At 43.9% G+C, this 24,552-nt stretch overlaps 2 protein-coding genes and 1 long non-coding RNA gene across 9 annotated transcripts in view; 1 reads left to right on the top strand and 2 right to left on the bottom strand.

The window, feature by feature from the left end:
- Positions 1-1,833, bottom strand: part of EFCAB13 (EF-hand calcium binding domain 13) — a 78,294-nt gene extending 76,461 nt beyond the window's left edge. The window contains 1 exon segment of the mRNA XM_063629323.1: positions 1,703-1,833. The gene's annotated coding sequence lies outside the window, so the exon portion shown is untranslated.
- LOC129470182 (uncharacterized) overlaps positions 1,830-24,552 on the top strand; it is a 38,960-nt gene continuing 16,237 nt past the window's right edge. For 3 of the 7 annotated variants that reach the window (XR_010118234.1, XR_010118233.1, XR_008653171.2), the window contains exons 1-4: positions 1,830-2,046; positions 6,943-7,090; positions 11,753-11,807; positions 21,720-21,807. This is a non-coding gene — a long non-coding RNA (uncharacterized lncRNA). Of the gene's footprint in view, positions 2,065-2,262; positions 2,286-6,942; positions 7,091-11,752; positions 11,808-21,719; positions 22,040-24,552 lie in introns of those variants that run through there. The other 4 variants (XR_008653170.2, XR_008653168.2, XR_010118232.1 and 1 more) reach the window with 4 other exon arrangements.
- ITGB3 (integrin subunit beta 3) overlaps positions 7,228-24,552 on the bottom strand; it is a 63,188-nt gene continuing 45,863 nt past the window's right edge. The window contains exons 13-15 of the mRNA XM_055257675.2: positions 22,659-22,778; positions 17,884-18,050; positions 7,228-15,370 (exon numbers count right to left, since the gene is read on the bottom strand). Of these exons, the coding sequence (XP_055113650.2) occupies positions 15,305-15,370; positions 17,884-18,050; positions 22,659-22,778 (353 nt within the window). The 3' untranslated portion in view covers positions 7,228-15,304. The remainder of the gene's footprint in view (positions 15,371-17,883; positions 18,051-22,658; positions 22,779-24,552) is intronic.

Below are 24,552 nucleotides of genomic sequence, written 5' to 3'. Positions count from 1 at the left end.
AAAGCCCCGAGGCAAGAAGAATGTTCAAGGAATAGTGGGAAGGCCCCAGGAGGCTGAAGCAGGAGAGATCAGAGAGGCTAAGGGAAGGTGGCAGATCATGGAGGAACCCTAGATGACAGTAAGAACTGTGGCTTGTACTCTGAAGGAGTGACAAGCATTGGAAGAGTTCTGAGAAGGATTACATAATCTGAAGTTCTTTCTGAAAGGATCACTCTGGTTACTGTGAGGAGGGAAATCAGGTAGGTCTGGGTTCCTGAATGCCAAGTGAAGAGGGTACTTCAAGAAGTGAGCAATCAGGCTGTGCGTGGTGGCTTATGCAAGTAATCCCAACACTTTGGTGCGGGGGGGTGGGTGGGGGTCTAAGCAAGAGGGCTGCTTAAGGCCAGGAGTTCAAGACCAGCCTGGGCAACAGTGAAACTCCCACCTCTACAGAATTTTATTTTTTAATTAGCTGGACATGGCGACCTTAGTCCCAGCTACTCCAAAGACTGAGGCAGGAGGATCTTTTGAGCCCAGGAGTTTGAAGCTGCAGTGGGCTATGATTGCACCACTGCACTCCAGCCTGGGCGACAGAGTGAGACCTTGTCTCAAAAAAAAAAAAAAAAAAAAAAAGTGGGGGGGGTGGGGGGCTAAGATCAGTACTGAATGGTTCGCTAGGTTTCACAACACGGAGGACACCGACAACCTTGAAAGGAGCCATCTGGGTGGGGTGGTAAGGAGACAATGTCCTCAGAGTGAGTACAAGAGAGAATGGGGTAAAGAAATTGAACCCAGCCAGTAGGGTAGGCTCTTTCAAGGAGTTATGTTGTTAAGAGAAATAAGGTAGTAGCTGAGAGGAAAATGGGGCTGTGAGGGTTTAAGATGAGAAAAACAAAGGCATCTTCACTGAAGCATGACTCTGTACGACATCCCTTCACAAAATACTTTCCTCTTTCCTCTCATGCCACATTTCCCTCACAAGCCGCCCCACTCGCTCGCTTTTCTCTCGCTAGAGGGACTGAAAACGTCATTAATACCAACTGCATACACAACTCCATTGCAGCTACTGCCATTCATGAACGTTCAAACTTTCGTCACCCTGTTTTCATATTTGTGTAACAAATGTCGAGTGAACCTCCACCTCTTCCAAGAACCCACGCTGAGGAGGCTTCCCATAGACCCTGCTCTTATGAAGCCAACGACTTCTACAGAAGAAACAGAACCTGTAAGCTAGGGTGAACGACCCGCAAGATGGAAATGAGTGCCCTAATAGAGGTCTCCGCCTCACGCTGAAGGAGCAGGGAAGTGACCCCACCCCCGGGACCGCCAGCCTTCTACAACTACCACCATTTCTGAGGAACCACCTGATCAGTCCCAGTCACCCTTCACCCTGCCCCTTTGTCCCACTCGGTCCCCTCACTGTTCCTTTCTGGAACCTTCCTTCACCCAGCCCCACCACTGTTCTCCTTCCACCCTCGCACCCTACTGCATTCTCCACCCTCCACCTCGAAGGCTCCCCTCCCAACTCCTCAGCGGGTCTCGCCTCCCCTCCCCACCTCTGTCCCCCAAGGTTCCCACTACCGGCCCGAGCTGCCCTCCCCTCCTCTTGGCTCGAGGCCCCCGCGCTCTCTGCGGTCAGCCCCTGGGGCCCCTCGGGCGGCGCTGCTCTAGCTCCGCAGCCTTCCCAGGCTCCCGTGCAGCGCGGTCCCGCCCCCGCGGTCACCTGACCGAGCCCGACGCTCCGCCCACCGAGCGTCGCGAGCGGAGCGGGCACACTGCCGCAGTCGAGCCGGTGCTGCCACGGCCACCGCCACCGCCCAGGGGCTCCGGGGCCGTGGGGAGCGGCTGAACTCAACACCGCCTCCGCGCCGACTGGAAGGCGCTGCGGCCGCGCCTGCCTGCCCCACCTCATAGGGGCCTGTGACCTCACGAGGCGAGCCGCCGGGCGCTGCATTCGAGCGGCGGGGCTCCTGTCCGTGCGCTTTCCTCCCGCAGCCCCGGCCGGGATTCCGCCCTCCGTCCTTGCCACCCGCTCGCCACTCTTCCCTAATCGCTGTTCATTCTCCGGTGCGCTGTCCCGCCATGGTCTGACCCCACTTCAGTTTTATCTTCGGTCCACCCTTTGAACACCCCGACCCCCGACCCCCGACCCCCGACCCCTGTCTTCTAAAACATTCCATCCTTCTTGGCTTCTGCTGCTCAATAATGGACAGCAGCTCGAAGGCCATGTGTCCCACGGCTTTGCTGAAATTTGTCTTGGGTTGCCTTTCAGGAGACTGTCGTTTCCTTTTGAAAGAGATACTTTGGTTGGTTTGGTTTTATTCTGTGTGTTTGTTTTTCCTATGTATTTATTGTATGCAGTTGGGCAAAATATTTATGCTCTCTGAGTCTCGATTTTCTCATTCTTCCAGGGTTGTGGGAATTCAAAAACATATACGTAGTGCTCAATCAATGTTACAATATTTAATCCCTTCCATGATACTACTGTGTTCATTTATATCTTAAACCTTGCTTTGTAGGCATTTAATATTTGATTTGTATTTATTATTATTAAATATATATACAAATCATAATTGTAAATATTTAGTGGGGTACAATGTGATATTTTAATATATGTATACAATATGGAATGACTAAGTCAAGCTTAACATATCCATCACCTCATTTAACGTTTTTTATGGTGAGATATTTGAAATTTACTCTTAGCAGTTTTGAGATATACGATATATTATTTTTAGCTATAGTCACCACACTATGCAATAGACCTCAGAAACTTGCTGCTTTTGTCTGACTGAACCTTGTACCCTTTGAACAGCATCTCCCCATCCTCCATCTCCTACCTGCCCCGTCCCTTCCCAGCCTCTAACCACTATTCTACTGTCTACTTCTATGAGTTTGACTTTTTAAGATTCCACATATAAGTGAGATCATGTGGTATGTGTCTGTCTGTGCCTGGCTTTTTTCACTTACTATGTCCTCCAAGTTCATTCATGTTGTCACAAATGACAGAAATTCTTTTTTAAGGCTGAATAGTATCCATTGTATATGTTTACCACATTTTCTTTATTCATCCATTGATGGACAAAGGTTGATTCCATTATCTCAGCGATTGTGCATAATACTGAAATGAACATGGAAGTGCAAATAAGTCTTTGATATACTGATTTCAGTTACTCGATATATGCCCAGAAATAGCATCGCTGGATTATATGGTAGTTCTACTTTTAATTTTTGGGGAAGCCTCCATATAGTTTTCCATAATGGCTGTAACACCAACAGTGTAAAAGTTTTCTCCACATCCTCACCAACACATTATTTTTCATCATTTTGATAACAGCCATTCTTTTTTTTTTTTTTTTTTTTTGAGATGGAGTTACTCTGTTGCCCAGGCTGGAGTGCAGTGGCGCAATCTCAGATCACTGCAACCTCCATTCCTGGGTTCAAGCGATCTTCCTGCCTCAGCCTCCCAAGTAGCTGGGATTACAAGCATGTGCCACCACACTTGGCTAATTTCTGTATTTTTAGTAGAGATGGGGTTTCACCATGTTGGCTAGGCTGGTCTCAAACTCCTGACCCTCAAGTAATCTGCCCACCTCAGCCTCCCAAAGTACTGAGATTACAGGTGTGAGCCACCACACCCAGCTTAATAGCCATGCTAACAGATGTGAGGTGATATTGTAATTTCATCTTGCATTTCCCTAATAATAGTGATTTTTTTTTTCACAAACCTGTTGGCCATTTGTATGTCTTCTTTTAAGAATTGCTGTGTCAGGCTGGGCATGGTGGCTCACACCCATAATCTCAGCACTTTGGGAGGCCAAGGTGGGAGGACCGCTTGAGCCCAAGAGTCTGAGACCAGCCTGGGCAACATAGGCCTCATCTCTACAAAAAAAACTTTTTTTAAAAGTCTGTTCAGATTATTTGCCTATTTTTAAAATCAGGTTATTTGCTTTCTTGCTACTGAGTTTCTTGTATATCTTGGATGTTAACCCCTTGTCAGATGTATGATTTGTAAATATTTTCTCCCATTCAGTGGGTTGTCTCTTCACTCTATTAACTGTTTGCTTTGATATGCAGAAGTTTCTAGTTTCATGTAATCCCATGTGTTTTTGTTTTCTCGCCTGTATTTTTGAGGTCATGTCCAAAAAAATGCCCAGACCAATGTAGTGGAGCTTTCCACCTATGTTTTCTTCTAGTGGCTTTCTTCTATATTTTTCCTCTAGTAGCTTTCCCCCATGTTTTCTTCTAGTAGTTCCAGTCTTACATGTAAGTCTTTAATCCATTTTGACTTTTGTGTATGGTGTGAGATAAGGGTCCAATTTCATTTTTCTACACATGGATATCCAGTTTCCCAACAGTTTTTATCAAAGAGATTCCTTTCCCCATTGAGTGTTCTTGGATCCTTATCAAAATACAATTGTCTGTAAGTTCTGGACTCTCTAGTATGTTCTATTGGCCAATGTATCTGCTTTTATGGAATACCATGCTGTTTTGATTACTGTAACTTTGTCATTTATTTTAAAGTCAGCTACTGTGATGCCTTCAGCTTTGTTCTTTCTTTTTTTTTTTTTTTTTTTTTTTGAGATAGAGTCTGGCTCTGTCTCTCAGGCTAGAGTGCAGTGGCACAATCTTGGCTCACTGCAACCTCCACCTCCTGGGTTCAAGTGATTCTCCTGCCTCAGCGTCCCGAGTGTCTGGGACTAGAGGCGCATACCACCACACCTGGCTAATTTTTTTGTATTATTAGTAGAGATGGGGGTTTTTTACCATGTTGGCCAGGCTGGTCTTGAACTCCTGACCTCATGATCTGCCCGCCTTGGCCTCCCAAAGTATTGGGATTACAGGCATGAGCCACCGCGCCTGGCCCAGGTTTGTTCTTTTTGCTCAAGATTGCTTTGGTTAGTTGGGATCTTTTACAGTTCCATATGAATTTTAGGATTTTTTTGTTTCCATGAAAAATAACTGTGGAATTTTGATAGGAATTGCATTGAATCCATAGATCACTTTGAGTAGCATGGGCATTTTAATTATATTAATTATTCCAATCCAAGAACATGGGATGTCTTTTCGTTTATTTGTGTTTTTTCCAATTTCTTTCATCAGTGTTTTTCAGTTTTTAGTATAAAGATCTTTCACTTTCTTGGTTAAATTTACACCTTTTTTGTTTCAGTTTTGGTTTTTGCTAATGTAAGTAGAATTATTTTCTTAATTTCTTTTTCGGATTTGTTGTTGGCATCTAGAAATGCTGCTGATTTTTGTGCGTTGACTGTGTACAGCAATTTTACTGAATTTATTAGTTCTAACGGTTTTTTTTTTGGTGGAGTCTTTTGGGTTTTCTATGTATAAGATCATGTTGTCGACAAAGAGAAAATTCCAATGCTTCCTTTCTATTAAGATGCCTTTTATTTCTCTTGCTTAATTATTCTGACTAGAACTTCCAGTGCTATGTTGAAAAAAAAAAAAGCAGTAAGAGTGGGCATCCTTTTCTTGTTCCTGATCTTAAAGGAAATGCCTTTAAGATCTTTCACTGTTGAGAATGTTAGCTGTAGACTTGTCATATATGACCTTTATTGTGTTGAGGTACGTTCCTTCTATACCTAATTTGTTGAGAATTTTCATCATGAAAGGATGTTTCATTTCATCAAATGCTTTTTATGTATCTATTGAAATAATCATATGATTTTTGTTTATGTGGTGTATCACATTTATAGATTCCCATATGTTGAACCATCCTTGCATCCCAGGGATAAATCCCACTTGATCATGGTGAATTATTCTTTGAATGTATTGTTGAAGTCAGTATGCTAGTATTTTGTTGAGGATTTTTGTTATCTATACTCATTAGGGATATGACCTGTAATTCTTTAGTGCTTTTTAAATGTATATAGTTTATCTCCCCAAAGATTCTGAAATATCTTAGTGCTGAGACCATGTCTTTTATTTTTGTAAATACCCCTCAATCCACCCTCCATCCCCCACTTTCCCACTCCCCACGCCTGTTGTGTTTAAGGGTGGTAGCTCAGAGTACTGTTCAATCAGGCAAAAGACCCTCTAAAGATTTTAAGAGTGGCTGGGTGCAGTGGCTCACGCCTGTAATCCCAACACTTTGAGAGGCTGAGGCAGGTGGATCACCTGAGGTCAGGAGTTGGAGACCAGCCTGGCCAACATGGTAAAACTTCATCTCTACAAAAATACAAAAAAATTAGCCGAGCGTGGTGGTGGGTGCCTGTAATCCCAGCTACTCAGGAGGCTGAGGCTGGAGAATTGCTTGAACCCGGGAGGCAGAGATTGCGGTGACCCAAGATCTTGCCACTGCACTCCAGCCTGGGTGACAGAGTAAGACTCCATCTCAGAAAAAAGATTTTAAGAGTATGGCTCACAGGTCCTCTCATTCAAACAACAGGGCTTCTAAGAAACTTAAGGTCTTTGTCCTTCAGCAGAAGCCCAAGCTAGAAAAAGAACATATCTCAAAGGTATTTGCTGCCATGGCTTTTGTCTCCTGGACTAAAACCCAGTAAGATTCACAGTAGATTCAAAAATTGTTTTAAGAGAATTGTATTGTCAGAAATACTGTCAGCTCGAGCTGAAAGGGAGTACAAAAAGGAAAGGGGCCTTTGGACCCTTTCTACAAACACATTTCTACAAACAGGAAGCAGGCTAAGACAACTGTTTAGGTCCAAACACATCTCCCTTTCACCCAAAAAAGGATGACTTAGAGGATAAAACCAAGAGCCCAGAGGGTGGAAACAAAAGCCATAGGGAGTTATTCCCAGGCTTTGAATGCAGAACTGCAAACCTGTACTCAAATGGATTTCAGAATTGCTATGAAGTAGTGATTTCTGTGCACCTTGTTTTCCAGCTGTTAGAACAGGAATGTCTATAGCAGTTATCTCTCTGCCCCTGCCGTTTTACATTGGTTGCTGTGGGGAAAGGAGCATATGACCTTTTCCTTTTTGTTCGCAGAACTTCAGATTGAAAGGTATGTACTTGAGTAGCTGTATTTAAGGAATTACACCCAAGAAGTCTCATCTTCCCTGGACTTATGTAGAGGATAAGATTCTGAACTTTGAATTGATGCTATAATGGGATAAGACTCGGGGCCTTAGAAGGGGTAAGTTTATTTTGCATGTGGGAGAACTATAAATAATTTGTGACCAGAGGGTGGCCTGAGGTAGTCTTAAAATATGTCCACAAACACTTTGATATTTGTATTCATTTCCTATGCTGTGGTAACAAATTACTACAAACTTAGTGGCTTAAATAACACAAATTTATTATCCCAAATTTCTGGAGGCCAGAAGTACAAAATGAGCCTTACAGTGTTAAAAGCAAAGGCTGCATTTCTTATTGAGGTTGTGGAGGAGAATCCATTCTTTGCCTTTTCCAACTTCTATGGGCTGTATACATTCCTTGACTTATGGCCATATCAGTCTGACCCACTTCCATTCACTCTCACTCTGGCTCTCCTAACTCCCTCCTCTTTTTTTTTTTTTTTGAGACAGAGTATTACTGTGTCATCCCGGCTGGAGTGCTGTGGCGCAATCTCGGCTCACTGTAACCTTTGCCTCCTGGGTTCAAGTGATTCTCATGCCTCGGCCTCACAAGTAGTTGGGATTACAGGTGCATGCCACCACACCCAACTAATTTTTTTGTATTTTTAGTAGAGACAGGGTTTGGCCATGTTGGCTAGGCTGGTCTCAAACTCATGGCCTCAAGTGATCCAACCACCTCAGCCTCCCAAAGTCCTGGGATTACAGGCATGAGCCACTCAGCCCAGCCCTGACCCCTTCTTGTAAGGACACTTGCGATTACATTGAGCCTCCCCAGATAACCCAGGATGATTGCCTCATCTAAAGATCATTAATTATGTCAACAAAGTTGTTTGTTCCACGTAAGGTAACATATTCACAGGTTCTGGAGATGGGGATGTGGCTGTCTTTGGGGAGCAATGACTCTGTACACAATGCTCCTACCTTCAAGAGGTGGCATCTATTTCCCTCCTCTTGAATGTTGGCTGGATTTAGTGAGCTACTTCTAATGAATAGTGTATGGCAGAAATTATGGTGTGACACTTACAAAACTAAGTCATAAAAAAAATTGTGGCTTCCTCCCTGTTCTCTCTTGGATTACTCCCTCTGGGAGATACTAGCTGACATGTCATGCAGACACTCAAGCAGTCCTATAGAGATGTCCAAGTGGTGAGGAACTAGGCCTATTGCCAATAGCCAGCATGGAATTGATGCCTCCTGCCAACAGCCATGTGAGTAAGCCATCTTAGAAAAGGATTCTCCAGCCCTTTTTAGCCTTCAACCGACTACAGCCCTGGCCAACAGTTTGACTCCAACCTCATGAGAGTCTCTGAGCCAGAACCACTCAGCTAAGCCATTCCTAAATTCCTGACCACAGAAACAGCAAGATAAGTTTGTTGTTTTAAGCTACTAAATTGTGGAGTAATTTCTTATGCAGCAACAGATAACTAATACAATCCCCACTGGGTACGGTGGCATGCACCTGTAGTCCCAGCTACTTGGGGAGGTTGAGGTGGGAGGATTGCTTGAACCCAGGAGTTCGAGTCCAACCTGGGCAACATAGTAAGACCTCACCTCCTTAAAAAAAATTTAAAAATAAATAAAATAATACAATCCCCAAGATCACATACTGAGCTATGAGGGCTACTTAACTTCTGGGTATTAACTCTGCATTCCACCCTGCAAGATGAAGGAAATGAAGAAAAGTATGTTCCTCCCCTTAAACAGCATTTACTGGAAGTTGCATACACCTCTTTCATTTACATCTCATTGTCTATGAGATGGACATGGCACATATAGCTACAAGATTTTTGCATGCTAACTTTGTATCCAGCAACTTTACTAAATTTGCTTATTAGTAATAAAAGAATAATATTTATTCTGGGCAACCATGTGCCCAACTAAACAGCAGAAGTTCTAATATTATGTGAGAAGGAGAAAACATACTGGGCACAATCAGCAATCTCTGTCACAATGGTGAGTGTAAGGCTCAGGAAAAGCAAAGTCCAGCACACACCCATCAACATTTTTTTTCCAATTTCTTAACGAAGTATTTCCATTGGCCACCAAAGTGATATTTACACATCATCACTGTGGTCTCTCCAAAGAATCAAGCCAATTCTGTATGAGTCACTGGAAAATCCAATTACTATACTAAAATAAAATCAATTGTGAAACTTTTTCCTTACAAGTTCTTATTGGGGACACTGCTAAAGAATAATTTAAAATGGACATTTTGTTTAAAGGCTCCTAAATTTTCTAAATGGTGCTTTCTGTGAGCAATCTTTGATGTGTCAGAAAATACATAGCCGATGAAAGTGTTTCCTTTATGCAAGGAGTTGGAGGGGCTTCATTATAACATTAGCAGCCTCAAAGAAGGCAGTCATGTTCCTAACCTCTTCATTTTCTTTTCACATACAAACCCTTCTTAGGTAGCCACATTAAGTGGATTTTTAAATTTTTATGTAATGATATACTTAACCCTAATCACAAGCTTCTAAGACTGCCTCCTTGCATGTTTTAATCTAACTAAAACAAATTAGGAATATATACTTCCATAAATATACTGTATTATAAAACCAATTAGAAATGATTTTTAAATGGCTTATTTGCAGAGCATACGTTATGGTTCCATTATATCATTGTGAAAATTGAGTAATTCCCAGGCAATCTGCTTGTAATTGGTCCCAGTGGTCATTAGATGGCTCTGTTACTGTAGAGTTTGGACTACCGAAGCCAAGAGTTAAAGGATTACAAATGTGGCTTGACATATAGCTTTTCATCTCATTTTACATAAGATCCTCTATTTTCATCCAGACATTTAGTCAGCAGTTACCAAGATGTAAATAAAACATAGTGAATCTCACAAGATTTCACCATAAAAGGTCTCAGTCTGTGTTCACATAATCTAATGATGTCATGTATTGTTCATGCTCAAAAAATGTACATTATGTTAGAAATTTAAGACTCAGGCCAGGCACTGTAGCTCACGCTTGTAATTCCAGTACTTTGGGAGGTAAAGGTGGAAGGATTGCTTGAGCCCAGGAGTTTGAGACCAGCCTGGGCAATATAGTGAGACCTCATCTCTACAAAAAATATGTTTTTAATTAGCCAAGTATGGTGGCATGTGCCTGTAGTCCCAATGCTTTGGAAGGCCAAGGCAGGAGAATCCCTTGAGCTTGGGAGGTCAAGGCTGCAGTGGCCACGATGATCCCACTGCACTCTGGCAACAAAATGAGACCCTGTCTGCAAAAAAAAAAAAAAAGGACTTAAAGATTATGTTATCAGTGTTCTATAAGGTACTTCAGTCCCACACTGTTGGTGCTCAATAAATTTTAAACAGCCAAAAATAAAGTAAAAAATTCTAAGTATTATTCTAGCATCCTATAGGATAATGTTAATAATAAGATTTTGATCCCATCTCCTGTGAATAAATTCTGTAAGAATATTTCCTTGCTTGTGTCTTGGTACACATAAAAAGCATCCTGTTAGTTTTTCCCCAGGATTCTATTCTTTCAGTTATTCATGGGAATTTGTGGTCATGAGTGAAACCAAGATGCCCAAGATCATTTAACCTGGAAAATGGGTCAAAGTAGATTTTCATTTTGTGTGGGTGGATATTTCATCTTCTGAGTATGTCAGGCAAGATTTGCTATTAACTGTATAGTAACTAAGCTGCCTTACTATAAAGTTCTTTCTAGGCAAGAAGGCTAAATATGTGACTCCTTAAATCAGTTGTTCTTAAACTTGAGCACGAATTAGAATCACCAGGGAGGCTTCTTAAAACAGATCATGGGTCCCCACTCCCAGATTTTCTGATTCAGCAGCTGTGGGGTGGGGCCTGTCGATTTTCATTTCTAACAAGTTTCCAGCTGATATTGATGTTGCTGGTCTTGGGACCACACTTTGACACCCACTGCCTTAAATAAAATTTAGGCATTTAAATAGTCCTGTAAATAATTTGCCATTACGCTATTATTTTATCCATTTATGCTTCCTACAAACAAAATCTAGGCTATACTGGCAGTCTGTTCTTTTGAGGTTGCACAAGTTCCTAAATAATACTCAATTTAAAAAAAAACTCAAACTCTTAGAACAGTAATAACCTACTCATTTAAAAAACATTAAGTCTAAAGAGGGCCAGGCCTGGTGGCTCACACCTATAATTCCAGCACTTTGGGAAGCTGAGGCCGGCGGATCAGTTGAGGTCAGGAGTTCGTGACCAGCCTGGCCAACATGGTGAAACCCTGTCTCTACTAAAAATACAAAAATTAGCCAGATGTGGTGATGCACGCCTGTAATCCCAGCTACTCAGGAGGCTGAGGCAGGAGAATCGCTTGAGCCCCGGAGGCAGATGTTGCAGTGAGCAGGGATCACACCACTGCACTCCAGCCTGGGCAACACAGCGAGACTCCATCTCAAAAATAAATACATAAAAATACAAAAATTTGCCAGGCATGGTGGTGGGCGCCTGTAATCCCAGCCACTCGGGAGGCTGAGGCAGGAGAATCTCTTGAGCCCAGGAGGCAGAGGTTGCAGTGAGCCGAGATCGTGCTCACTGTGCTCCAGCCTGGGCAACAGAGTGAGACTCCATCTCAAAAAAAAAAAAAAAATCTAAAGAGAAGCTCTGGATTCTGAAGCTAGCTTCAGTACCCATAGTAGTCATCATTCTGTTACATTTAGAAACATGCTTGCTCTAAAATAATCATTTCTGAGTCAATGACACCTATTCTTTTCATCCAAAGGAAACAGAAATAACAACACAGGAAGCACTGGGCAGCCTTAGGCCAATTCTTTTTGGTAAGTACATTTAATTTACTGTTGCACAAACCCAGAGAAGGTGGTTAGGAAGTCAGGAAGGCACTTAAGAAATTTCAACCACAGCTGGGCGCGGTGGCTCACTCCTGTAATCCCAGCACTTTGGGAGGCCGAGTCAGGCGGATCACAAGGTCAGGAGATCGAGACCATCCTGGTTAACACCGTGAAACCCCGTCTCTACTAAAAATACAAAACAAAATTAGCCAGGCATGGTAGCAGGCGCCTATAGTCCCAGCTACTCGGGAGGCTGAGGCAGGAGAATGGCGTGAACCCAGGAGGCAGAGCTTGCAGTGAGCCGAGATTGTGCCACTGCACTCCAGCCTGGGTAATAGAGCAAGACTCTGTCTCAAAAAAAATAAAAAAGAAAAGAAAAGAAATTTCAACCAGGAAAACTTAACAAACAAAAAGAGGCCTTTGGACCCCCACGTTAAAATCACGGATGACAGGCCAGGCACAGTGGCTCACGCCTGTAATCCGAGCACTTTGGGAGGCAGCGGAGGGCGGATCGCCTGAGGTCAGGAGTTCGAGACCAGCCTGGCCAACATGGTGAAACCCCGTCTCTACTAAAAATACAAAAATTAGCCGGGCATGGCAGCGGGTGCCTGTAATCCCAGCTACTGGGAAGGCTGAGGCAGGAGAATGGCTTGAATCCGAAAGACAGAGGTTGCAGTGAGCTGAGATCTTGCCATTGCATTCCAGCCTGGGCGACAAAAGTGAGGCTTCATTTCAAATTAAAAATAAAAAAAATAATAATGGATGACCTGGGATTATCAGAGAAGTAAAGAACCACTCCTAATATGGCAACTTGTGAGGAATATTCAAAGTTTCCCATTATTGTCCACAGATCCTGAGACTGGACATAAATTTTCTCCAAAAGAGCAAGACACAATCCCTTTGTGCCGTGTTATCTGATGCCAGAACACTGTTTAGCTGTTCACCCCGCAGGCCAAAACTGCTATTTGCTACCTCATGAATGCAGCTACAGGTTATCCCCACATATTGACAAATAGTATTGGTCTTCAAGACCTGTGAACTTCATTCCAGTAGCTCAGACAAGATTCCTGATTTGATTCACCCGTTAAATACATTTTCTTCCCCCTTTGATACAGTTTCTTCATATAAAACATCTTATCTAAAGAAAATGTCCTGTTAACACTCTCATGGACTCTGTCTTAGTAACTGAAGATTATAATTACAGGCGTGAGCCACCACACCTGTTCCCTGCCACTATTTCTAAAGACTTCTTGGATCCATGACAATCCCTCCCCGTCCCCTATTTATCCCTCTACCATATTCCCATTCCCTACAGTAAGGAGTAATCCATGGGTGAGACAGGGCTCAGTCATTGCCTCATATCTAATTCCAAGGCTTATTCTCAATGTTAACACAATAATACAGAATAGATATTTCAGCTACTTATGGATTCCTCTTCCCTAATATGTGGATGCAAATGTGTGCAAAGTGAATAAAGAAATAATAACTAAATGAAGCTTAAGTGCTACATCGGGAGAGATGTAGCTATTAACAAATGTTGGAAAAGGGGTTTGGAGAGAGGATAGAATGAGACTTTCATTGAGAAAGATGATAGGGAATGACATCTGCTCTTGCCAAAGCCAGGTCTCTCTGATCTCCCAACTAAAAACACAAACAGTATCAATATCCCACAGAATCTTAACCACACATTTGATGCCACAGTAAGTCCCAGCATCTTAGAATGTTGATACTGAAAGAGACCTTCAAGACTGGCTGCTAAAAATCCATCATTTCTCAAACTAGAAAACAGCCTTAAGAAAAAGAAAGTGACTTGCCTTAATTAGAGTTAAAGATTATTTAGCTGTAACACTGAGGGCAGAACTCCAGTTTTCTGCTCATGGAACGACTGTTGATAAGTCTTTCTTTTTTTCTTGGGCATTTGGGGGTGGCTTTTAATGTTGGATGTATGTCAACACCAATGGAGCCACTGCTTTTCTGGGACAAAAGAACAGTCCCTCTTCCTCAGGAAAGGTCCAGTGTGTCCATACATCTATCCCCATAGCCTTCCATCATGAGAGAGCCCCTCACAGATCCAGCCACTGACCAGTGACTTGCTGTGAATGATGCCAAGTGGGAGTGTCTGTACCCTGCCCAAGTCTGTGTAGTTTCCTATGCTCTCCTTCTTTGCCATCACATAAATTTACAAATATAATGCAAGCATGTATATATACATGTTATTTTAAGTTAAGAAAACCTCATCATGAGAAAAATAAAATAAAATTGCACTGTGGCCTCTCAGATTAAAGACTGAGTTAAAATGAGGTTGTCCAACCCATAGAAGAACAGGCCACACATGCTGATACAACTGACCCATCATTCCATCCTGGCACTTATTCCCAGCCAACTCACGGGAATAATTCCTTCACAAGGCAGCCAAGAGGTAGAAGGTAAATACAATCAGCCCCATGGATGGATACAGCACACCAAGGCACAGGGCCGGGTATGTGGAGGTGCTATGGATGAGAGACAGGAGGCCGGAAGCGTAGGGCCAGACCTCTGGCTCTACAATAGCACTCTCTCCCTTTGAGGAAAAGCATCTGGTCATGAGAGACATCCCCAGCTCATAGCAAATGTCTACAGCAGTGAGGGTGTGGAATTAGGAGGTAAAGAGATGGTGCTGGCCTAAGGGTGACACACTTCTTCTAAACAAACCTCCAGAGTAGAGCTGCCAATAAGGCAAATCTGAAGGGTTGTGATTATGAACTGGGAGATGCTGGTACATCCCCCAGGCCATGAATGACCCCTGAGTGGCCCAGACATCCTCACTCCCAACAGGTCAAAGAATTAGCTTGCGAGGACTTCCCTTGCGAGAGAACCATAGCTGGGTTGAGGGGATGGCAAAAGGCACAGGCAGCTCTAATAGTTCAGCTCTCCCTGACTCCTCCTTCGGCCTGAGGGAGGGGAAAGGAGGCAGAGGTACAGATGACCCAGGCTGCCAAGCCCAGCAGTTCCCACCATAGCTGCTGAGAGTCAGGCCCGAGAACCATAAACTTATGAACTCAGGGTAGAGCCAAGGCTTGGCGTCCCTTCCTCTGGAATGAGAGGCCTCAGCCCTGCCCTTCTCTTCAGGGACAATGGCCTGATGAGGAAAGCTGGCTTCTCACTGAGGTAATGAAGAACACCTGCTCAGCTCCATAGTCACCCTCAAGCTAAGCAGGAAGAATCCCTGCAGGAGGCATTCTGGGACAAAGGCTAAGGAGCTCAGCTTATCAGGACACATCACAATTTTAAATTACACACTCCCACACACAACATGCACACATAAACACACAGACCCACACACACACACACACAGACCCACACTTCCACATACTGACATTCTCCCAACCCACCCCACTCTGAGCCCCAAATCCCTCCCCACAAATACTGTCCTCTGTAAACATGATGGCAGAGACTCCTGCAATCGTGGCACAGGCTGATAATGATCTGAGGATGACTGCTTATCATTAAGTGCCCCGGTATGTGATATTGGTGAAGGTAGACGTGGCCTCTTTATACAGTGGGTTGTTGGCCTGTGGAGGAAACAGAAAAGCATCTTACAGTGACTTCCTCAATCCTTCCCTACCCCGAATGTTTAAAATTCATCTCAGAAGTTTTCCCAAGGCACCGTTCTCTGGAATACACCATCAATGAAACAGAATAATGTTCATTTTGCTAACACTTTAGTTCTTGGCATGGGAATTGACAGGAAATAACAGGAGGAGATGAGGTAGAATGCCATCCTGCCACCGTTTCTTTTTTTTTTTTTTTTCAGACAGGGTCTCATTTTGTTGCCCAGGCTGGAGTGCAGTGGCACAATCTCGGCTTACTGAAACCTCCACCTCCCCTGACTCAAGACATCCTCCCACCTCAGCCTCCCAAGTAGCTAGGACTACAGGCACACACCACCATGTCTGGCTAATTTTTGCATTTTTTTGTAGAGATGGGGTTTCATCATGTTGCCCAGGCTGGTCTCAAACTCCTGAGCTCAAGCGATCCACCTGCCTCAGCCTCCCAAAGTGCTGGAATTACAGGCATGAGCCACCACACCTGTTCCCTGCCACTATTTCTAAGGAGCTAAATTCAGCCTATCACTCTTCAGTGATCCCACAGCATTTGGGGATAGAACCTCTCCTATTTCACCCCTGTGTCCCCCCTCTCTTTTGCCCTTCTCCTATTTTACATTCCCTGTGACAGTGATAGGAGATGTGGACAAGGGACAGAAATGTAGCAGGTGGAATTCAGAACACAGAGGAAAGCTTTTGCCCAAGTAATTATTAATTTGTTTTCATCTAATCTGGCCAAGCACTAACCATGGCCAGGCATGGTGGTTTATGCCTATAATCCCAGCACTTTTAGGGGCCAAGGTAGGAAGATCACTTGAGCCCAGGAGTTCTAGACCAGCCTGGGTAACAGAGTGAGACCCTGTCTCTACAAGGGAAAAAAAATACAAAAATTAGCTGGCTCGGTGATGTGTGCCTGTAGTCCTGGCTACTTGGGAGGGTGAGGTGGGAGGATCACTTGAGCCCAGGAGATTGAGGCTGCATTGAGCCATGATGGCACCACTGCACTCCAGCATGGGTGACAGAGCGAGACCCTGTCTCAAAAAAAGAAGGAAGGAGGGAAGGGAAGGGAAAGAAAAGGAGAGGAGGGGAGGAAGGGAAGGGGAGGGGAGGAAAGGTAAAAGGAAGGGGAGGTGAAGAGAGGGGAGGGGAGGGAAGGAGAGAGGAGGGGAGAGAAAGAGAAAGCACTATCCACAAACTGTCATGTTATCAGGACAAAGTAAGACCCTCACTAGGTTTCCCAAACTATTTTCCAACAGAAAGTAACAAATCCTATAAGGTCTAGTAGTCCTTAATGGTAGCTTCAAGAAACACATTCTTGGCCAGGTGCAGTGGCTCACGCCTGGAATCCTAGCACTTTGGGAGGCTGAGGCGGGTGATCACAAGGTCAGGAGTTCGAGACCAGCCTGGCCAACATGGTGAAACACCGTCTCTACTAAAAATAGAAAAAATAGCTGGGCGCGGTGGCTGGCGCCTGTAATCCCAGTTACTCAGGAGGCTGTGGCAGGAGAATCGCTTGAACCTGGGAGGCCGAGGTTGCAGTGAGCCAAGATCGCTGCACTCAAGCCTGGGTGACAGAGCAAGACTCTATCTCCAAAAAAAAAGAGAAAGAAACATTCCTGTGGCCCTCATAGGTACAGAATGTTCCACACTGTTCTAACAGAAACATCTCAGTTTCTTGGGACCCTTGAGTATAAAGCTCTGGGGTCAACATCAAATGGGAACAAACTTGCAGCCTAACTCTGGACATTTGCGGAGTCAAATAGCCATTTGGAGGGTCCAGGAAAAAAGTTGAAATGTGAAAGAAGAGCCAAAAGAGAATAGAGTAAGATTAAGTATATAGAAAGTTCTCAGTAAATGCTTATTTAATTGGAATAAATCAGGATAAAAGAGTAGAGTCTGATTTGGAAGTAACCTTTTATTTTATTTATATTATTATTATTATTATTATTATTATTATTTTTGAGACCAAGTCCTGCTCTGTCACCCAGAGCAGGGTGCAATCTCAGCTCACTACAACCTCTACCTACTGGGTTCAAGCAATCCTCCTGCTTCAGCCTCCCGAATAGCTGGGATTACAGGCATGCACCACCACACCCGGCTAATTTTTAGTTATTAATAGAGACGGGGTTTCACCATGTTGCCCAGGCTGGTCTCGAACTCCTGAGCTCAAGTGATCTGCCCACCTTGGCCTCTCAAAGTGCTGGGATTACAGGCACGAGCCACCAGGCCCGGCCTGGAAGTAACCATTTATTTGAGAAGAAAGAAGAGAATGAGGTGGAATGACATCTTGCCACTATTTCTAAGAGGCTGAAGGAAGCTGAAGGACAAGGGGATAGTGAGACCATCTTTCCCAGTTTCCAGAACAGAGGATAACAGAAAGACGATGGTACTGGCTGAACATGACCACCCAAAGCATCTGCTGCTTCCACTTAAGGGTCTCAGACCAGTGACTTTAGAAAACGCCCAGCCCTGTCTCTTACTGTGTCCCATTTTGCTCTGGTGCGTTCTTCCTCAAATTTAGCAAACTCTTTTCGGTCATGAATGGTGATGAGGAGCTTCCAGATGAGCAGAGCGGCAAGGCCGATGAGCAGAATGGCCCCCATCACTGAGAGCAGGACCACCAGGATGTCAGGGCCCTTGGGACACTCTGTGAGGAAGAAGCACAGAGCAGGGCAGTTGTGAATGAAGCAGGAATCACTTGAACTGGCTATGAATAAGGTGTTCTTGACAAAGTAATTAAGGTCCTTGAAGGAAATAGGACAGTTTTCAAAAATTAATTTTTTTAAGGAGACAATCATTAGGACAGCAATAATCTGCACTGAGTGGCTCAAATCAGAAGTCTAGACCTGGTAACCCCTAGACAGAACCCAGCCACACCTTTGTGTGGGGGTTCACTCAAGTGTTTATTTTAAAAATTAAACACAAAGAAGAGGACAACAGACACTGGGACCTACTTGAGGGTGGAGGTGGGGAAGAGGTGGGGATCGAAAAACTACCTATGAGTCACTATGCTTATTACCTGGGTGATGAAATAATAGGTACACCAGACCCCCATGACTGACAATTTATCTACAGAACAAACCCACACATGTACCCCTAAAGCTAAAATAAAAATTTTTTTAAAATTTAAAAATAAAAAGCCAAGTGTGGTGGCTCACACCTGTAATCCCAGCACTTTGGGAGGCCAAGGTGGGCAGAGCACCTGAGGTCAGGAGTTTGAGACCAGCCTGGCCAACATGGTGAAACCCCGTCTCTACTAAAACTACAAAAATTAGCCTAGCATGGTAGCGGGCACCTGTAATCCCAGCTACTCGGGAGGCTGAAGCACAGAATCACTTGAACCTGGGAGGTAGAGGTTAAAGTGAACCAAGATCACACCACTGCACTCCAGCCTGGGTAATAGAGCAAAACTCCATCTCAAAAAAAAAAAAATAAAAATAAATATAAATAAGAAAAAAATTGATTTTATTGGCAATATTGAATAATCAGGAGATTCTCCCCCTAAAATTTCATATTAGTCTCTAAAAAGAAAATCCAGGCCAGGCACAGTGGCTCATGCCTATAATGCCAGCACTTGGGAAGCCGAGGCAGGAGGATAGCTTGAGTCCAGAAGTTCAAGACCAGCCTGGGCAACATAGTGAGGCCCTGCCTCTATAAAATTTTTTTTTTTAATTAGCCAGGCATTGTGGCATATGCCTGTAGTCCCAGCTACTCAGGAGGCTGAGGTGGGAGGATCTTTTGAGCCTGGGAGGTCAAGGTCATAGTGAGCCATGATCATGCCACTGCTCTCCAGCCTGGATGACAAGAGGGAGAGCCTATCTCAAAAGAAAGAAAGAGAAATACAGAAAGCGAGAGATTCCTGTATTCCTGCAGGGCAGCAGCTAGCTAGAGCTGAGGAGGAGCTGCTGCTTTTAGTTGGAATGCATGTTTTCTAGTTTACCAGAATCCCCACCACTCTCCCTTCTCTCTCCTAGAGGAAGGCAGAGTGACTTGTTGGTGTCTCTGTGCTCCTGTGGATGTTAGAGCCAGACTCCCTGAGTTTGAATCCTGACTTACCACTTAACTTTGATACATGATCTTTGGAAAATTACTTAACCTTTCTGAATGTCTGTTTCCTGTTTCTCCATCTTTAAAATGAAGATAGTAATAGCACTGACTTTAAAAGACACTTGTTATGAGGAATAATTAAATTAAATATATCTTAAAAACTCAGAACAATGCCTGGCACAGAATAAGTGCTCAGTAAATATCAGCTACCGTTGTAACCGATCTTCTTACACCCAGTTGTTTTCACTAACTTATTTGCTTCCTTAGCCACTGTAAGTATTTGTGTCTGTTACCCTGGTTCAGATATTTACATTCCTGAGGGCTGTGAACGTAATGACATTTTTTGCATTCTTAGAGACCAGGACCTGCCAGCCAAGACAATATTTTGGGTTCTTTCCCAAAATATTTAGTCATCTAAAATCATAACCCTATTGAAAGCTGACTTCCTGTTCAACCCCAGTCAACAACTAAAACAGAGGCATGTCACCCCTCTGGGGGTCAGGCTGAGTATACTCTGCAGAGCTCTGCTTCCCACAAATGTCAGGTATCTAATAGGTGATCTTATTCCAGTAACCTAAAGTGTTATGAAACCAGGTGTTTATATTTGAGGGTGCTAATGAGCCTGGAGAGGGAGTCACACCCACTTTCCACACTGTCTCCCACCTTCTTCTCCAAACATATACCCAATGCTCACCACACACACCACAAAAACAACCACCACCATAACCCAAGCTGGCTATCTCCCAACCTGCCAAATTACAACCTGTCTATAATTAAATGAGTGCCTGGAGAGAGGCTGTGAGGTTCCAGCGTTCAAGTTCCCAAGAGTGCAGGGTCCCAGTTCTGGGAAAAACAATTATGGATTCTCTGGAAGATTTGGGTAGGCTGACCCTCAATTATCCAAGTAAAATCTCTTTAATTCTGCACATTAGTATAGGCAGGACAGGTAGGGTGCCAGAAGGTCTTCAGGGGAAAACAATCTGTTAACCATGTGTCCTGAAAGGAGTTTGGGGTGGGCTTCCTGGAAGCAGAAGGCAAGATCAGGTGACCTCTGGAGGGCCCTTCCAGCCACAGCGGTGGACCAATGGCAAATGACCCAAGGTCAGAGAAGTCTGGGTAGGGTTGGCAGATTTAGCAAACAAAAACACAGGTGCAGTGGCTCACACCTGGAATTCCAGCACTTCAGGAGGCGAAGGCAGCCAGATCACTTGAAGTCAGGAGTTCAAGACCAGCCTGGCCAACATGGTGAAACCCTGTCTCTACTAAAAATACAAAAGTTAGTCAGGTGTGGTGGTGGGCGCCTGTAATCCCAGCTACTCGGGAGGCTGAGGCAGGAGAATTGCATGAACCCGGGAGGCAGAGATTGCAGTGAGCCAAGCTCACGCCACTGTACTCCACCCTGGGCAACAGAGCAAGACTCTGTCTCAAAAAAAACAAACAAAAAAAAAACAAAACAAAAAACAAACAAAAACCCAGGAAGCCAAGACAAATTTGAATTTCAGATAAACGATTATTTTTTACTATCATTGTGTACCAAATATTGCATGGGACCTAGTGTATTTTATTTGGCAACCCCATCTGGGAGTGATAAGAGCCCAGCTCAAGAGCCCATTCCATGTGGTTAAATTCCATTTGGTCAATGCCAAAACTTTTGGCAGTGTTGTCTTTACTGCCCTATAGTGGCTTAACCCTTCAAGAAGAGCATCTGCAAGAGCACGAGTTAGGAAAGAGAAAGAGAATGATCTTCCCCATTGTCTGAGGCCCCAGCTGCAACATTCTACTCAAAGCCAGGAAATGATTGGAGTTGGGAGATGAGCAGGGAGTCAGAGTCTAGAATTCCAGAGCAACAACATAGGAAATGTTGGCCCTGTGTGTTGTCTCACACCTGTAATCCCAACACTTTGGGGGGCTGAGGCGGGGGGATCACTTGAGTCCCGGAGTTTGAGACTAGCCAGGGCAACATAGTAAGACTTCATCTCTACAAAAAATAACTTAAAAAGTAGACAGGTGTGGTAGTGTACGCCTGTAGTCCCAGGGAGGGTGGGATGGGAGGATTGTGTGGGCCGAAGAGGTTGAGACTGCAGTGAGCCAAGGTCGCACCACTGCACTCCAACCTGGGCTACAAAATGAGACCCCATCTCAAAAAAAAAAGATAGGAAACATGGGTCTATGGATCTGGGGTCTGTTCTCCTAATGTGGAGGAAGGGGTCTGCTGGCAGTGAATACTCAAAAATGTTTTCTAATAATTCATCTTAATCTGTTGTTTAAGGAGAACAAAGGCCATAAAGGTGTTAAAGGGAAGCAAGCAATCAACAGCATTGGATGGTGACAAACCTGTGGCTGGTCTGTGTATGATGGTATGGATTCCTCCTGGTCCCAGAAGGCACTGTCCTTTCAGTGTTCAGGGCAGCCTTGCCTTAGTGCCTCAAACCCATCCTACATCCTGCGGTAAACTTGGAAAGGTAACACCTCTAACCATCAGGCCTTCCTCTGAAGCACAGTCAAGTTGCTCCTGGCAACCATCTCAATTTTAATAGTGCAGATGCCATGTGCTGTAAAGTCCTAAAATTTAAATTCTTTATTTCTTGACATCATTGCCTCAAAAAAATGCAGTGATATATTTTGTCCATTAATGAGATCCATATCTATCTTCTCCTTACCTGCTTTCTGATTTTCCTGTCTCCTCAATTAACAAGTCACTTTCTTGATAATATTTGTGTTTATAAATACCCTTCACCCAGATGACAGTCCCTAACTTATCGTTTGTTTTTTTTTATTGTTGTTGTTTGTTTGTTTTTTTGAGACAGAGTCTCACTCTGTTGCCCAAGCTGGAGTGCAGTGGCGCAATCTCAGCTCACTGCAACCTCCGCCTCCCGGGTTCAAGTGAGTCTCCTGCCTCAGCCTCCCAAGGAGCTGGGATTACAGGCATGCGCCACCATGCCCGGCTAATGTTTTGTATTGTTAGTAGAGACAGGGTTTCACCATGTTGGCCAGGCTGGTCTTGAACTCCTGACCTCAGATGATCCACCCACCTCGGCCTTCCAAACTGCCGGGATTACAGGTGTGAGCCACCACACCTGGCCCCTAACTTACCACTTACAGGCTTAACCTGTTTTGCTTAAGAGCATCGATGAGTAGAGATTCCTGCCTAACATGGTTCTCCCTTTCCCTCCTGGGGCAGGGCCAGGAGCCCTCAGGGTTCACTCACCTGGCTCTTCTACCACATACAGGATGGACTTTCCACTAGAATCTTCATAGTACTGGAATCTGACGACACAGTCATCCTCATTCTTATAGGTACAATTCACTGCATCCTTGCCAGTGTCCTCTGGGAGTAGGGAAAATGGAGGAATAAAAAGTGAGACAACTACTGGAAGATGGGCCCACTCCAAACCCCTATCACAGGACTTCGGGGAAACTATGTGACAGGAAACCCTGTGCCTCATGTGCACGATGCCTAGATTCAAGGTGGCTGTTGTGTCTGGCAGTTGCCACTCACTGACCCTCACTGATGTATTTCGTACTGCACAGGCCCTTTTTGGTTCCTAATCCTTCCTCTGAAAGGGACATGATATAACAGTATTACACAATTTAATTCAAATTCTGGCTTCACTACCTACCTGTTGTGTGATCTTGGGTAAGTTACCTGACCTCATCAAGTCTTTCTTCATCTATAAAAAGGAAATGATACCCCCACCTCACAAAGTCGGTGAACTAAACAGCATAAAGTAAACCGTGTCTAACATATAGTAGGTGTACTCTTCCCTCTCTTTCCTTTCTCTGCTGCTTAGTGATTCTTAATAGTTTGCTTATGCAGCTGTTCTATTTCTTCCATTTCTGTTTCTGATCCAGTATACCTCCCCAGAGCTATCCTCTCTTCTCTGACTCCCACCATGTTTTGTAGACTTCATCTCTTCTAATTCTAAAGCCTGTTATTCTGCCAATGATACTAGGGGTTACCCTCCACCAGCTGCACTATGCCCCATACTGATGAAATCAGATGAGTAAAACTGACACATGATGAAATTAAGCAAATGTACCCAGGTCACACAGCAAATGAGTGATGAAGCAGAACAAGAACAGGAGTCTCAAAGCACATCCTGCAGACTTGAACTCAACAACCCTTCAGAAAACCAGTGGTATTATAATAGAGGGAAAAGAGTATGAATTTCAGGATCTAGTTATTATCTTAATTTGCCATTCCCTTGCTTAGGCCAGTTATTTAACTTTCCTGAGACTCAAAATGAAGATAATAATAGTACTGTAGTTCTACTTCACTAGGCTATTGACAGAAAAATAAGATAACGTATATGAAAGATACTTTACAACTTTTACAAGCTATAAAATTCCCTACAAATAAGCATTTATTTTAATATACTTATTTCCATACTCTTTTCCCTGTACCATAATACCACAGGTAGAGGGGAGGTGGAGGTACAGAACTACTTATCAATTAACTTGTAATACCCACCTAGTCTAGATGATAAAAATAACTCAACACCTCAGCAGCCTCTCCTCTCTGAACTAATCATAGCAAGCCTAATCTCCTCCAGAGGAAAAAGTGTTTCTACAAACTCAATCCCCAAATCACTAACCTCACCCCAGCCCTACTTCTGATATTAGCCAAAAGGCCCAGAGATCTGACTCTTTTCCATAACACCCCCACCAGGAAGCTGACTGGCTGGCTGTGTCTTACTGTAGCTCTCTCTGAAATGTGTTTCTGCCTTCATGGGACATTGCTATATGTGGAGAGATTGCCGTCTCTCTAGTACTACCCAATGCTTCACTGGCCCACATAACTATATCAGATGTGACGACAGCAGCAAAGATCATCTCCTTTTAAGTTAAGATGAAGTACAGAGAATATTTCAAGAATAATTGCAGGCAAGATTTTTTTTTCTCCCCATTGTTTGTATTTCTGTCTGTCTTATTTCAAAAGGGGCTCCAGAGAGGCAGAAGGACTTCAGATAAAGCTTTTGGTTGCCTATCCATAAGGTTGAAGATTTCCCTCCAAACCTGCAAAGCTTTAAGCAAAATCTTGGGCACTGCATAACACTTTTAGTTAAGTAAACTTGGTAAACACTTACTAGCCTACTGAGCTA

The sequence above is a fragment of the Symphalangus syndactylus genome, chromosome 20, assembly GCF_028878055.3.
Source record: "Symphalangus syndactylus isolate Jambi chromosome 20, NHGRI_mSymSyn1-v2.1_pri, whole genome shotgun sequence".
NCBI lineage: Eukaryota > Metazoa > Chordata > Mammalia > Primates > Hylobatidae > Symphalangus > Symphalangus syndactylus.
The sequence above is the reverse complement of the archived record's forward strand: the minus strand, read 5'-3'. Positions and strand labels throughout refer to the sequence as shown.